A 15,901-nucleotide genomic window follows, 5' to 3' on the forward strand; every position below is an offset into this window, starting at 1 on the left:
TCAATTTCTAGTTCTTTCAGAAATCGCCACACTGTTTTCCAAAGAGGTTGCACTAGTTTGCATTCCCACCAGCAGTGTAGAAGCATTTCTTTTTCTCCGCACCTTACCAGCATCTGTTGTTGTTTGGTTTATCTATTTATTTTTTATAATCAATATTTTTATTATGATTTTGTGGGGTACATTTAAGGGTTAGGTATACAAATATGCTTCATTCAGGCACTCTTGTTGATAAGAGGTGTCTCCCCGTCCCTAGACAGATATTTACTACCACTGATCCCATCTCCCTTCCCCTCCCCCCTCATAGTTTCCCACCACTGTCAGTTTAGACCTTACTTTTTCAAAAAATTCACAATGGACACCTATGAGAGAATTATAGACCCTCAGCATAGCTTGTATTTTTCCTATCATCACATTATCACTCTGTATTTTAAATACTTGTATATTCAAGTGGCCTTCACAAGACAGTTAGCGCCATGAAGTCAGGGACTAAGGATTTCTTGTCCATCACCATATTTTTTAACGCCTATTGCAGAATGTGACTTATAACCAGTCATCACTAAATATCAGTTGGATATTTACACAGATAGATTTTTTTAATTCATAAAAATCTGAGAAGACCTGGTGTTGTTTTAGAATTTCCAGACATCTCCTATGCCAGAATATGGAAGCTCAAAGTGGCTCTTGTCTTACCTTCTGTCCTACAAGAATGTGGACATATACTCACTGCCACGCTCCATTCCTGGTTCCTGAAAGTAGGCATCCTGAGGCCTCTGCCAGGCCCACACAGGGATTGCCCACCTCACAAGGAAGGATCTGGAAAAGAGACCTACACAGGTCTTGTAGGTGGTTCTAGAGTCATTACGGCACAGATTTATGGAATCCCAGCTACCTAGAATGTGGTCTAGAAGGAGAAGAGGGGGAAAGCTTAGATTTCGTGTGAGCTTATCCTCTTGGCCTACAGACTGGTTAGGGGCATAGCTAGAGAGGGTTGTGTCTAAGGAAGATGATCTGGATTTGTTCTAGAGATTGTACTCCTAGTGTATATCTGTGAAAGTACAACGTTTCCAAAACTAAGAACCCCAGCCAAAAGCATGAGTAGACCTTAAATGTTATAGATATATGTCTTCCAACCTTGCAGTTGTTTGTATTTCAATACCATATGACTCTCTATTCTGTTGTGTTCTGGGAAGCAGTATCAAGTAGTGCTTAAGAGGAGAGTCTTTAAAGCTAAAACAGGGTTCTGAGTTGTGTGTTGGTTTGAGTTCTGAGTTGTCCCTTTCCTGTCTGTGGAACCTGGGCAGAGTGCTTCATCTGCTGAATAGAGGTAATAAAATCTTCCTCCAGGGTTGTAGTGAAAGTGCACGAGGTTAAAGTCTTTAAAAGGCTTAGCTCAAGTAAACGCCCAATAGATCATAGTGCTGTCATCATCATCATAATCACTGTCATTATTATTACAGCTATTATTCTTCATTGCCCATAACTATTGTGATGACCTTGGGCAAGTCACATAACCCCTCAGAACCTCAATTTCTTCATGCTTAAAATGAGATATTTGGAACAGAGAACTAAGATTCTGTTCAGTTAAGAGGCAGGACTTTCTGGAGTTTTTTTCCTCTTTCAGTGAATATTGAACTTGAACTTGACTTCCCAAGTGATGTTGTAAATTGTTAATGGAAGCTAGTACTATGAACATAGTATCACTATGTATTCTATTTTATGGAAACCTGATATGTAAAAACTGAGAAAGGACTCTGGATTAAATATGCAGTTTGAGAAACAAATATTTGCTCGACAGAAAGATTCTTTTTAGAGGTCCTTTTACTCACAGGCTCTTCTAGTACATTAAAAATCAAATTTGATTTACAAAAGGATATTCAGTTTGCCTGCAACTTTTCAGAAACATATATAGAGATTATTAATCTCTTTGAATCACAGAATCTTTTGAGAATTGATTAAATCTGATTCCTCTCTTCAAGAAATGAGCATGGTTGCAAATATTTGCATACAGTTCCTGGTGAGGGAATGGTCCATAGATTCTAATTTAAGAGTCCCTGACATAAAGCCAAAATAAAGACTAAGCCAATAAAAGTGGAATATACTGAGAATATTAAAGACATTTCTAAATTTGGACTTCCAAATACCTGGCTCTTTCAAAATCAGAGAAACAAAGAGAGAACTATCATTTCTTGAATGCATACTATGTACCAGACTCTATGCTAATCATTTTATAAGTGTTATATCAGCCTTCCCCTTCCAAATCTTAAAAAGGCAGGTATTAGTTCTGATGAGAAAACTGAGGCTCACAGAGTAAGCAGTTATCTAAAATCTCATCACTAGTAGATAGATGATAAAAGCAAAATTTTAACTGGGATCTGCTGTAAAGCTACACAACTATGGATAAAAGGTCCTAATTCCCTCTCATTTCTTCCCAAGCTCCCAAATCATAAATAATAGATCACAGAAATGCAGTGATTTCTCTTCCTTAGTGAACTTCTCACAAAGGGGCCCTCTAAACAGTTTTATTTTAGCGGCCAATCCTTTCCCTTGCCCATTTCTGAGGCATCTCATTGGAGCAAGAGGACTTCCAGGAGTGATATACTGCTGTTGGGATGGGGTGAGACAGGCAGAGAGTTGAGGTATGATGAACTCTCTTGCCTGGATGTGATTCAAAAGTTCTTATCCCCTACGTGTCACAGTAAAGTTTTTCTGCTGGCATCTGAATTAAAGAGTTGTCAGCTGAGGAACAGGGAGATGGCCTGTCAGATTCAGAATATCCCATTTGCCAAGCTTCACATGAGAATCATAAAGATAGGCTCCACTTGGAACAGACCAGCTTCCCCAAAGATTTATTACATAGGGGTCATGTTGCATAACATGGGCTATGTTCAGTGAACTCAACTCCTCCTTGACCTGTTCACATTTCAAAAGATAGCTAGTTACAAAGGAGAGAATAAATGGTGGGAAAAAATAAAGGGCCTTAGTGACTAACAGAACAACCTGAGTCTTACTGGATTTCTACCTTGGTGCTATCAGCTAATATTGACCTTTCTTCATAAACAAGTTGACGCAATACTGTGCAGAAATCACTGTACTTTGCAAACCTAAAGACCTTATATGTTAAGGTGAAGTCTGTGTCCTCATGTTCTAACCTGTCAAAATAGAGCATTCTTGGTGATTTGGGAATATGCTCACAAATCCATTTTTGGTTTCAAGCCATTTTAAGATATACTATCTTATCACCTCAGACTTCACAGTGTGTCCTAGAAAATTATGCTGTTTTCACAGTGATTTTAAACGCACCATGAGATTTGGTATTTGATTTAGATTTTCCTCACAATTTCCCACATGATATAGAACTTCTTCATAAAATCACTTGCTATGAAATACTTCAAACCTTTATTTGGTAGTAATGAGGAAAATACTACTTGAGAATGTTTGGGAGTGAAATTTGTATATTTAGAAATAACTAACATCTGCCATGTAATTTTCCTTATATGCTATGGATGGTGCAAGAGATATGATCCTACTAGTGTAAAGATGAAGACTCCTTATTTCAACAAGGCAGATAACATAGTGGTAGAATTGTGGACTTGAGAGGCAAGTTGTGTGTGTTTGAACCGCAGTTCTGTTGCTTGCCTGCTTTGGGACCTTAGGCAAGATATTTAAGCTTTGTGTTCCATGTTTTCTCATCTAGAGAATGCAGATAATAGAAAGTTCTTCCCTTACTGTGTTAATTTGAAGATTAGGTGAATTAATAGATATGAAGTACTGCCAGGCACAATGGGTCATGCTTATAATCCCAGCACTTTGGGAAGCAGAGGCAAGAGGATTGCCGGAGTCCAGGGGTTCGAGACCAGTGTGGGCAACTTGGCGAGACCTCACCTCTACAATAAATCAAAAAATTAGCCAGGTGTCGTGACACACCCATGTGGTTGCAGCTACTTGAAAGACTGAGGCAGAAGGATTGCCTGATCCCAGCAGGTCAAGGCTGGCTGCAGTGGCGGTGAACATGCCACTGCACCTCAGCCTGGGCAACAGTGAGACTCTGACTCAAAAAAACAAAAAAGATATAAAGTGCTTGGAACAGTGTTAATGCACAATAAATGTTATGTAAGTGTTAGCCATTGTTATACAAATGTGTAAAGATGACTAATAAACTCTGTGGGTACTTTAGATGTCAGGTGATTTAAAAAAAACAAGTTAGTATGTCCTTAGTTTAGGATAAGACTTTAAATAGAGTTTATTCTTATCTTTGTCTTGAGAAAGTTCTAAATAGGACCACTGCCATTCCTTCTGTCCTCTTATTTTATTCTTTCTTTTTTTTATTTTGAGTTGGAGTCTCACTCCATTGCCCAGGCTGGAGTGCAGTGGCACACTCACGGCCCACCCCAGTGTTGACTTGCTGGGCTCCAGTGATCCTTCCACCTCAGCCTTCCAAGTAGCCGGAACTGCAGGCATGCGCAACCATGCCTGGCTAATTTTTGATTTATTGTAGAGATGAGGTCTCGCCAAATTGCCTGGGCTGGTCTCAAACCCATGGTTTTAGGCAATCCACTCACCTCGGCCTCCCAAAGTGTTGGGATTACAGAGGGAGCCACCAAACCCTGCTTTGTCCTCTTATTTTAAATCTGCATATCAATCAGTGGTGTCCCTAACATATGTGGACTAAGGATGCCCGGGTACCTATAAATGAAAATGTGCACTAAATTCGATAGATTTCAGTTTGACAGATTGAGTAAATACCATTTCTCACACATACCCAACATATTTTTGCCAAATGTATGTCAGCCTTGCTGTGATAATGAAATACCACTGAACTTTAAATGTTGCTAACTTCATAACAGCTTTGAATATAATCAAGTGAATACTGAAGGGAGAAATATAACACTAATAATTTGTGAGAAGTCCTTGAAACCATTTTATGCCAAAAAAAGTATCTTCACACTTGAAAAAACTGGGGAAGTTTGGTCATTCATTCATTCAAAATATATGTTGAATACCTACCACAGGCCTGGAACAGTTCTAAAAGCTGGAAATATGTCCCATGTGGAAATTATATTCCAGTAAAAGGAGGCAATGAACAAGTAAACAAATAAAGCAAGATAATTGTAGAGACAGATAAATGCCATGAGGTAAATAAAGCAGAGCAGAGTAATAGAGGGAGAGCCTCACTGAGGAGGTGATAACTGAGCTCAGGCACTACTGAATTGGGAGAAGAAAATTCCTTGCTAAGCGAACAGCAAAGGCAAAAGCCTGGAATAGGAATGAGCTCAACGTGTTTGGGAAAGAAAGAGGAAGCTTGGATCTTGGGGGATGGTATGTAGGGGAAAAGGAGGCAGTCCTAGGTGAGGCTTTGGAAGTAGGCAAGGCCTTGATTGAACATGTGGCAACTGTAGACCATGATAAGGTATTTGATTTTATTCAAAGTGCACAGGCAGCTGTGTTACACAAGAGTGATGTGATCAGATTTGTATTTTTAAACAGTCTGTTTGGTAACTGTGTGGAGAACCAAGTATAGGAAAACATAAGGGGTCCTGGGAAAATTCTTTGAGAGCCATTAGCTGTAGTCCAGGCAAATCATATCTTGGACTAGAACATGGCAATGACATGGAGGGAAGCAGGAAGATTTGCCATCCATGTTGGGAGGAGAAACAGCAGGACTTGCCAGTGGTCTGGATGTAGGGGGAGCTAAGGGAGGAATCAAAGAATCACATATTTTAAGGTCTTGTTCAAGCCCTGCTTTCACAGTGAAACTATCTCCAGACATTCTTACTCACTTTTTGTCTCTCCTTTGGGTGCAGTGGTTGTTTGTTGAGCTCCTAATATGTGCAAGACATGGTGCCAGGCGCTCAGGATACATTAGTGAACAAAACAGAGATCCCTGCCTTCGTGGATGTTCTGTTATGGCCTGCACTACTTCTATTTCTGGGCCTGTAATTTACACTAAGTTTTGTGTCTAATTGTTTCAGATATATTATTTTTGTTCTCCAACTAGATAGTTGCCTGCTTAAGAACCAGTGACCATGCTTTTCAATTTACCATAATGTCCAGCTCAGTAAAGGAAACAAAAGTAACAGTGAAAATATGTTGTTTTTCACAGATAACTTGTTTATAGGTTTGCCTGCTTTAAGTAAACTTGTGAACATTCAAAATAGCAATTCAGATTATTGGAAAGACCATCATGGTTCCATTAAAAAAGGATTATTTACTCACTCAAGAACTACTTTAAAATAACAGACACCCTCCCCCCACAAATGTAATTAAAAGCTTGTCAGGCTGTTTTCCACAGTGTTTGATGATTCCTAAAAGATCTAAAAATCGACCTTCCATATGACTCCACAGTCCCCCTCTGGGAATATACCCAGAGTAACTCAGATCACCCTATGAAAAAGATACCTGCACGCACATGTGTATTGCAGTTTTATTCACAATAGCAAAACCATGGAACCAACCGTGCTGCCCATCGAAAGAGGACTGGATTTTTAAAAATGAAGTACATATACATGATGGAATATTATACAGCCACAAAGAAGGACTAAATTATGAACTTCACAGCAACTTGGAGAGAATCAGAGTCTTTAATACTGAGTGATCTATCACAGAAACAAAGAACTGAGTACCACATGTTCTCACTCATAAGCAGGCCTTGAACAATTATCATAATACTATAAGAAAGGGATTGGCAATAGTTGGAAACTGCCAGGGGAGGGGTGGGTGGGATTGGCAATAGTGGGAAACCGCCAGGGTAGAGGGGGGCACACCTCATCAACAAGGGTACCTGCATAATGAACACTTGTATGCCTAACCCTGAATTGTACCCCACATCATCAAAACAAAATAATTTTTAGAAATAAAAATAAAAAATAAATCTCACATTCCCAATTTAAAAAAAAAAAACGTGACAACAGGTCATTATGTATTTGTCAGTGGTGTCCGCTAAAGCATCAGAGGCCATAGTTAATTTAAAAGTAATCCAAAATGAAGACAAAGAAATGAAAATGTACAATTGTGACTAAAAGAGAAAATGATTTCTAAAAATTCAAATATATAGCCTTGATAAAGTGCTTTCATTTTCAGCATTTACAATCTGTAATTGACAATTATAAATTGATTATTTAACCAGACTATGTTCATCCTGGCAATGAAAAGTAACCATTTGAATATACAAGAAAACTGGCTTCTCATTATGGCTTTCTGAGTTTCCCTTAAAATATTAAAAAGATAACAAAAGTCCATGGTTTTATGTTTTGCGAGGAAGAGAGCATCTTCATAAACATTCATAGATTATTTATTTATTTTCAAGACCCCGTATAATAATATTGACATTGTGCTGCTACTGCTAATGCAATGCTCTATCTAATGCAGCCACCCTATGAGTTAGTAGCCTTTTGAGGACTATCCAATGATCATTTATGACTTGGTTTCTATGGAAAATGCTTCTGGGTCTAGAATACTTTAAAACCAAGCACAACTTTTTTATAAGGGGTCTTCTTAAACTTGTTTTGGTAAGTCTCATGATCCATGTACCCTTTGAAGATGATCATAATTATCAATGTGAAATATAACTTTTTATCAGGTAGTATGCAGCAGTATAGTTCTTACATTAAAAACATAGATGCATTCATTCAACACATTCACTGAGTGCCTTCTCTGGGCAGGGCCCAGGCAAACAGCAGTAAATCAAGTCTGGTCTCTAACCCAGAAGAGCTTAGAGCTGGTTGGGGAGGAAAATGCTTGCACAAATAATACAAAATCAAACGCCTTAAGGGCTGTAATAGAGATGTAAATATAATTTATTGCAGGTTCAGAGGAAAACAAGATACTTTCTCCTGAGGGAAGAGGACAGGCTTCCTGAAAGAGATGGCATTTAAAATACCACTTGAAAACGGAGAAAATTTGAAAGGGAACAGAAAAGGAAAGGCATTCTGGAAAATGTGACAGTATGAGCAAAGTGATAAAGCTCAGAAAGTGTATATATACAGCACCAGCTAGTGCTTCATGCAGTGAACATTTCTGGAGGGACTGTCAGGTATAAGGCACTGCCTAAAGGGCCAAAGATGAAAAGAAAGATAAGATGTGGTCCTTGTCCTTGAAGGAGAATTTGGTTTAATAAATCTTACAAAATTTAAGTGAGAAAGTAGTTTTCGGTTAAGTTTGAGAATGGTGGTGGATGCTGAACTGAGGTGTTGTGATTGGATTCCGTGGTGATAGTGTTGGCTGTGGTGATGATAATGCTTACCATTGACTAAATCCTTCAATGTCCTAGGCACCGTAGTAAGAATTTATATGTGTTAGTTCCTGCAGGTCTCCTTGTGAGATAAGATTACTGTTTTGTTTCTACTTGTCAACTGAGTAAATTGGGGCTTAACAAGTTAATTAATTTGTGTAATGTTGTCCAGCTGGTGAGTATCAGAGTAGAGATTTGAACAGGTATATTGAATTTCAGAGCCTGCAGCTCACTAAGGGGAGCCATGGAAGACATTTGAACTGGAAAATGAGTGATTAGAGCTGTTCTTCTTAAGAATTCATTTGACTACAGGGGAATACAACAAATAAAGAATTATGTTAGTGAACAGCTAATGAGGACCTAAATGAAGGTAGTGCTAATGGGTATGAAAAGAGAAGGAGGTGACATATGTCAGAAAGATAACTGATGACTCAGGGGCAAGGAGGAGAGAGAGAAGTCAAACGCAGCTTCAAGTTTTAGAGTCTGTGTAACTGGAAGACTCATGGTGCCAGGCAGTGATATAAAGACCACCGAGGAGGAATGTCCTTTAGGGAGTCAGGTGTGGGAGTAGGGACAGGAAGGCTGGGATGCCTAGTTTAATTTTGTGGAAGTTAAACTTGATGTGCCAGTGGGACGCAAGTAGAAAGGATTTAGCACATGGTTGGGAAATACAAAAGATAAGCTTGGAAAGGAGATTTAAAAATGGGATCATATTCTACAGGTGGTAGATAGGTCAAGGAGGACTGATAAACACTGTAGTTTTATTAGACTGGAAATATAAGCTAGATTACAGGGTTTATGAAGTGAGAACATAGTAAAAAGGTTTTAAAAGGAAGTGTGAGCTACTCTAAAAGGAGTTAAAAAGTTAAGGGCAATAGTTGGTAGACTAAGATACTAACAGGAATGAGCAAGCCTTTGTTTTCCTTAGGAATAGAGTTACTAAAGAGAGATGGTGATTGACAGAGTGAGGTCTTATAGAGTGCATAGTCTGCATTAACTCGGGGTGACCAGTTGGCTGGGTAAGGGATGCCTGGCACCTCCTCCAGATCCATTCAAAATTTTCCTGTCTTTCAAATGACCACTTAAAGCCACCTCTCTGCTGAGCCTTTATCCTTCAGTTTTTCCTATAGAGGCTTAAATATTCCTTATTCCATTCTCTCACCACCCTCAGTACATACATGCACCATGGATCAGTGGTTCTCAAACATCAGCAAGCTTCAAGTTACCTTTGGAACTTGCTAAAACACAGATTACTGGGCCCCACCCCCATAGTCTGTGATTCTGTAGATCTGGGGTGGGGCCTCAGATTTTTCTAACAAGTTCTTCGGTGATGTAATGCTGCTCATCGGGGACCACACTTTGTGTACTACTGAACTAAACTACAAATATATGAGAGGTACAAATAAAGACCTTGGAATTTTGAGGATGCATTGGTATGCCAGACTTGGAAATGTTCTAGAAAAATACTCCAAAAATCAGCCATGATTTAAGGGCAGGCAAAAAAGAATGGAATACTTTGCCAGGCTCCGTGAAAGAAAATACCTTGAAGAAGACATCAGTGTAATCTCTATTCATCAGAGGTTTCTTAGGGGAGATCTATCACAGATGAAGATTTGTTTTAAAAAGTGAAAACCACAACTGTAACTATAACATTACATTAATTATGAAGAGTGCACAATTGTTATTTGGGGGAAATAAATATAGAGCTAGCATATTATGCTCTATTTAGAATGTATTTTGTTATTGTTCATAACTTAAGTAAGACGATTGAGCCTGCAAAAAATCCATTATTTCCAAGAACTGGTTTTATAATTACCATTTTGTTTGCCACATCTGTTTACCTGTCTCTAATAGTTACTGTGCAAATATGACATAAGTAGATATACTAAGTCTCTGAATTTGAGTAGATATAATTTGTTCTGTATGTCACTCATTAAAGTATTGGCTGTGCTTGGCAAACGTGCTAAGTTGCATAACCAAAGGTACAAAATTCTTCCTGACATTTGCAAGCATCAGTCATTTCAAGTTTCTTTTATTCAGAAAAATGCCCACTAAGCTAACATACTCCTCAGTATCAATGGCAATCAGCTTAGCATAAGTGAAAAAACCATTCAGTCATAACCACACTGTGTAACATGGATTTGTAGAAGCCTTATTTTGATAACACAGTCAGATGCCACTAGATGGAGAATTAAATTAATTAGACATGGGAGTAAATAATGAATTATGTTTGTTCTAAGGCTACACAAGTGCCAATGTCACCATGATAATTCTCCTATATAATTGCAATTAGGTTTTTTAGTTGAGATGCATAAACATCCCCATTAATATTATCAACATCAAATTGTCACCTGCTTTCATCTTCTTAAGTTATATGCTCTGAATCTTTATTTAAAACCTAAAATTCCATAGGAAAGGAAGCAAATTATTTAGGTCCAGTAGTATGCAAATACATTATTCTGGACTAACAGTACATAAATAAAGTTTGTTTGGGGAACAGATTCTTTTTGAAATGGAAAGAATTTTAAAATAAAGATTTATTTGCCCCCATAGGGAAAAAACATTCTTTGAAATCTAAGTGATATGGAAAATCCTAAATTGTTATAGATTTACCCTTACTATATTTGGAGAGAACTGAATCGCTTGTTTAGGAGGGAGAGTCCAGTGTTAGAGGTCTTGATTTCATTTTGACTATAACAGAGTGGTAGTTTCTGAGTAGATGGGAGATACTCAGAAAAATTACATGAAAGAAAGTCACTTGTCAGTCTTTTAGGATATATTTGGTTCGGTGTCGTCAGAAGGTAGTTTGCCCTCTCCCTGGAATCAAGTTGCAAACACTATCCTCAATAGTAATTAGAGCTAAGCGGCGATTACAGGGCGTATGATTTGTTCCGATGCACTGCCTGCCGGCTGTTTCTTGGCGCCACATTTCACAGGAGCACCAGGTTAAAATGATGGAATTATTTATCTCTAAAAGTAATGCCTTGTACAGGGCTCAAATGCAGCCGTGAACATGGACTATAATCTTAAAAAGGAAGGTAAGCGCTGCTAACTGATCAACATTGACAGCTCAGGGAACTTTTTCATGAAGTATGTGACAAAAATATAAAAAGGTGAAATCAATTTCAGAAAAAGAGAAAAGTACCAGAATTAAGACAAATAGAATTTGCTAATTTTGCGACTCCCCTGTCCAATATTATATTGGTTTTCCTAACCTGTTTGTATTTAAATTGTACTGTTGAGTCACTTTGCTGAATATAATGAAGATGTGACTGATTTCTCACATTTCCTTTATCTTTATGAGCTACTGTTGCTTTTTCTTTCCAAGTTTGTGTCAGAATATTTACTAGGTAAAAATGAGATCCGTGCTTAATCCAAATAAGTTAGAGCCCTCCTTTTTCTCTTCTCTTCAGAATATACTTCAGAAAGTATATTTAAGCTGATGATTGTACATGTTCGAGAATCCACATTCAGATTGAATTGACAGAATAGTGGCTGGTAGCCTGTAATCAAATTGAGTGACGTGGGTGATTTGCACTCTTGTCACATGATTTTTATGATATACACAATTTCAAGTTTTACCCTTCCCTCTAGTACAAGTCAAAATTCAATGGCTTCACATTTATTTAGACCCTTGGGCATATAAATCTCTTTGGAAACCAGGTAAGTTTAGCTCCTCAAGGGAGTGTATTGTCTGTTACAACAATAGGTGTAATTTGTATGTATATAGTAGGACTTGCAAAATTCTCCTTTCTATTTTAATGTTATCACTTTGCTTTTCCCCACTTAAGAAGTCATTTTTTTCAACGTTGTCATTTGTAAAACGTGAATAAATATTACTGTTAAGAAAGGACAGAAACTCTTGGTACTAGGAAGATGTTTTTATCTTGTAGTCTCTAGGAGGATTTCAGGTGGTTTGGAAGATATTGAAAGAGCATCGACTTCTTTTATTCTATCTTATTGGTGGATTAAAGGTGTAAACACTGAGAGTTCAGCAGACTCGAAAAAAATGAGTAAGCTAGCCACGTGCATTAATTTTTTCCAAGGTCCTTGAGACTCTGTGAGGTGTATATGACCTCTTAGCAGACAACATTGCTTAGAGTAATTATTACAGAGGGTAGTACCTGATTTGGGGGAAAAAAAATTTTCCAGTCCTGTGTCCATCACTGGCTTCATTTTCTGTGTTTGCTTTGTCATGGAATTACTTATCCCTGAGCATCATTTTGTTCATCAGAAAAACATGGGATGATTGTAAGCCACGTGTGAGTTTAGAAAACTTATTATTACAATATGTGTAAAATATACCATGGTACCAAAAAATGTATACACATTTTAAGAGATACTATCTATGTATTACTTTTCAAAGTACTTTTCAGATGATCACTTTGAGCACCTCTTGTAATTGCAGAAGTCAAATGGTATTTATTGAGTATTACAATTTTAATACAGTGTTTTCCTTTCTTAAAATGTAAACGCATTTTTTGACACTCTGTATATAAGAAGGTTACTTAGCATATGAAAAAGGACCTTGTGCTCTCCAATGAAAAGATACAGTGTTTGTATAACCCAGGACACAGTGATGGACTTCTATAAAAATTCACCAGAAAATTTGTTACAACTGAAATGACTACTTGAGATATAACCAGAGATATCGCGTAATATAATTGTTATGTCTTATCATAGGGAGAAGCTTGTCCTGATGCTAGCATAATCTTCCTATTAATTTTTTAATTTATAGAAGAAAATATTTAAAATAAAATTAATACAATGTAGCTTCAAAACAATGCAAATGAAACATTTCATGAGTGCTTTCTAGTTCCCTGGCAATATTATGGTGAGAGACAGAGACAGTATACAACGGGACAAAAGATACGGACAGAGAGGTATACACACATACAGAGGCAGACAGGACAGAGAAAGAGAGATACTAGATACATGAGAGAGACCAGAGAGATGAGAGAGAAGACAGATAGGTGAAAAGGAAAGAACGTAGGAAGATGAGAGATGGATAAGGGGGGGAGGAGGGAAAGGGAAAAACAGAGATACAAGTCAATCAAAGTTTATAAATATATAGAGATTGTGCAATTTTGGAACTTTGGATTATTTCTACATTTTCTTTAACTGAAAACATGCTTTGTCAAGTTAAATACATTGAGAATCAGGACCATTTTTATGAATTGTTTACTTTGCTTTAATGTCTTTAAAAGCAAAGGGAGCTTAAAAGTCTGTTTGAAGTTCAGAAGATACCAACAGTCAAAACAAATGTTCTGAAAGAAAATATTTCCATCTCTCTGTTGCCTTATAAAGCAAATCATTGAAAAGGAAAATAATGAGTGCAATGATGAATTCTCTATTAGCAATAGGATTCCTTATTAAAAAATCATCATGACTTTGACCTTCGGTGTTTATTGAGTGGGTAAGAGAGAATCATTTGGGAAGCCAAAAAGAATTTCCAAATAGAGAATATTATTCAGCTTTAAAAAAGAAGATTCTACCATTTGCAACAACATGAATGAAACTGGAAGACATTATGATAAATGAAATAAGTGAGAGAAAAGAATCAAAAGTAAAATGTATAGAAACATAGAATAGAAATGTGGTTACCAGAGAGGGGCACAGGGAGATGGAGGGCAAAGGGTACAAAGTTGTAGTTATGTAGGGTGAATATATCCAGAGATCTAAAGTGTAGTGTGAAGATTGTACAGAATATTGTATTGGATACTAGAAATTTCCTAAAGAGCTGATTTTAGGTATTCTTACCACACATATGCACACAAAAATAACTATTTGACATCATGGATGTGCTCATGTGCTTCACTATCGTAATCAGTTCACTCTGTGTGTGTGTGTAGGTATGTGCATATGTGTGTGTATAATTTAAGGTATACAATGTGATGTTTTGATATCAAAATTTTATACAATATAAAAATATTAAATAGTCTGATAGTCAAATTGTAAAATAAAAACTTTGATGACTTTGATGGATATTTTGAAGTAGAAGAAAAAGAAATTCCTTATAAGAGAGGCTGGCACAGAGTCAGTATAAAATTGCAAGAGTTAACATGGTGCACAGAAACAGGGGAAATCACTTATCATGAACCCTTCGCATGCAGAAAATCAATGGGTATTCACTGGAAGGTTTTATCTGATGCTGCTTTGAACATTACTGATGCCCCCAGAACTGCCTATATGACTGAAACAAGTCACATCAATCTCTAGAATGTCAGGACAATAACAGAGTTCCAAGAAGTCAGGACAGGAATTGGCCCAATGTGTTAAATATCCACTAGAGACCCTTTGGAGTACAAGCATCCTCTGGATCACAGTACACTTCAGGTTTCTCAGAATCAGGGTTACCTCACATCGTCTCTCAGCTGTCCAGCTCTTGTGTCTGAAGGAGTTAGATGCCCTGCTTACCTAGGTTGTTTCTGCTCATGTAGTTTTTGCTCTGCTCTACTTCGTTGTATACAGATTTCTGCCATATAGTGAAAAGGTGAAAGGGAAGAAAATCATTTTAAGAATGACATATTAGGAAATTCAAATAAGAAATCAGTGCTAATTCCAATCCACTTTTCAAAACTAAGCCAAACTCACCATTCTTCTTTCCCTCTCCAACACCTCCCTCACCATTTTCCCCATCCGAGCCCCAATATCATCCCCATTACAATCTTTGCTCACTTATCCCTGGATTGACCAGGTCAGGCACCCATACAGGATTTCCACAGGAATGGAATAGGGGTTTTCATGCTACCTGCACAGCAACCCCAGTTGCCAGAAGGAAGCCACCTCTGGGCTCCTGGGTGAAAATGTCTTTGTTTCTGATGGAGAACCAAGGGAGACCTCTTCTGTGATGGTCACCATGTTTATAATACTTCACTCTATTTTTTTCTAAATGCTCTATAGTGCATTATAATTATGATGGCCATAGGATATGTTTGCAAAAAGAGTTACAGTAGTTTTATCATCTATTTGTTCTCAAATTGTGCTTCCTGGGTTTGTGTGTGTGTGTGTGTGTGTGGGGGGGGGGGGGTTAGCTTGGGCAACAGCTTTTGAATAGCTACGAAGTATTTGGTTGGTTAATGTTTCAACTAAAGAAATCTCTCTCTCTCTCTCTCTCTCTCTCTCTCTCTCTCTCTCTCTCTCTCTCTCTGGCTCTATCTCGCTCTTGCTCGCTCTCATTCTCTATCTCTTTCCTCCCCCCAGCTCCCAGAATGGGAGCAGAGAGCACTAGCAGAACAAATATTAACTCTGCTTTTTGTAATGGAGCAAGCTTCTGATGGTGGGGTATATCTTTTTAAAAAGATAATGTACGTAAACCACCATTCCTCCCCTCCCCCCTTTTGGTTCTTAAATGCTAACAGCCTAGACACTGAACGCAGGAACTAAAATTCTCTGAAACTAGGGAAAAAACATTTTGTGCCCTGAGGATGGAATTTATAGGCAGCAGCTGGGTGCACTGACCTCCAGTGCTTTATCCAGACCCCTTTAGCCTGGCCCTTTATGTGCACTAGAGGAGAGAGGCCTAAAGACAGAGCCAGAGGCCTAAACAGCCCTGCTACTTTGATCTGCTCTAGTGGAAGGTCAGTTGCCATTACTTGGAAAAACATGTCTTTTCAGATAGGATTTTCATTGCAATTCTGATAATACTTTAATATAAAAACCACCAACACACAT

The 15,901-nt window shown here is 37.8% G+C and overlaps 1 protein-coding gene across 10 annotated transcripts in view; it reads left to right on the top strand.

Moving 5' to 3' along the window:
• The window catches only part of ZNF385B (zinc finger protein 385B), a 320,784-nt gene that overhangs the window by 192,669 nt on the left and 112,214 nt on the right, over positions 1-15,901 (top strand). Inside the window, exon 1 of one of the 10 annotated variants that reach the window (XM_021714372.1) lies at positions 11,073-11,265. The exons of the other annotated variants lie outside the window; for them this stretch is intronic. Coding sequence (XP_021570047.1) covers positions 11,241-11,265 — 25 coding nt within the window. The 5' untranslated portion in view covers positions 11,073-11,240. Of the gene's footprint in view, positions 1-11,072; positions 11,266-15,901 lie in introns of those variants that run through there. 10 annotated transcript variants of the gene reach the window in all.

Source organism: Carlito syrichta, unplaced genomic scaffold (genome assembly GCF_000164805.1).
Source record: "Carlito syrichta isolate Samal-C Ts95f unplaced genomic scaffold, Tarsius_syrichta-2.0.1 Scaffold305638, whole genome shotgun sequence".
NCBI lineage: Eukaryota > Metazoa > Chordata > Mammalia > Primates > Tarsiidae > Carlito > Carlito syrichta.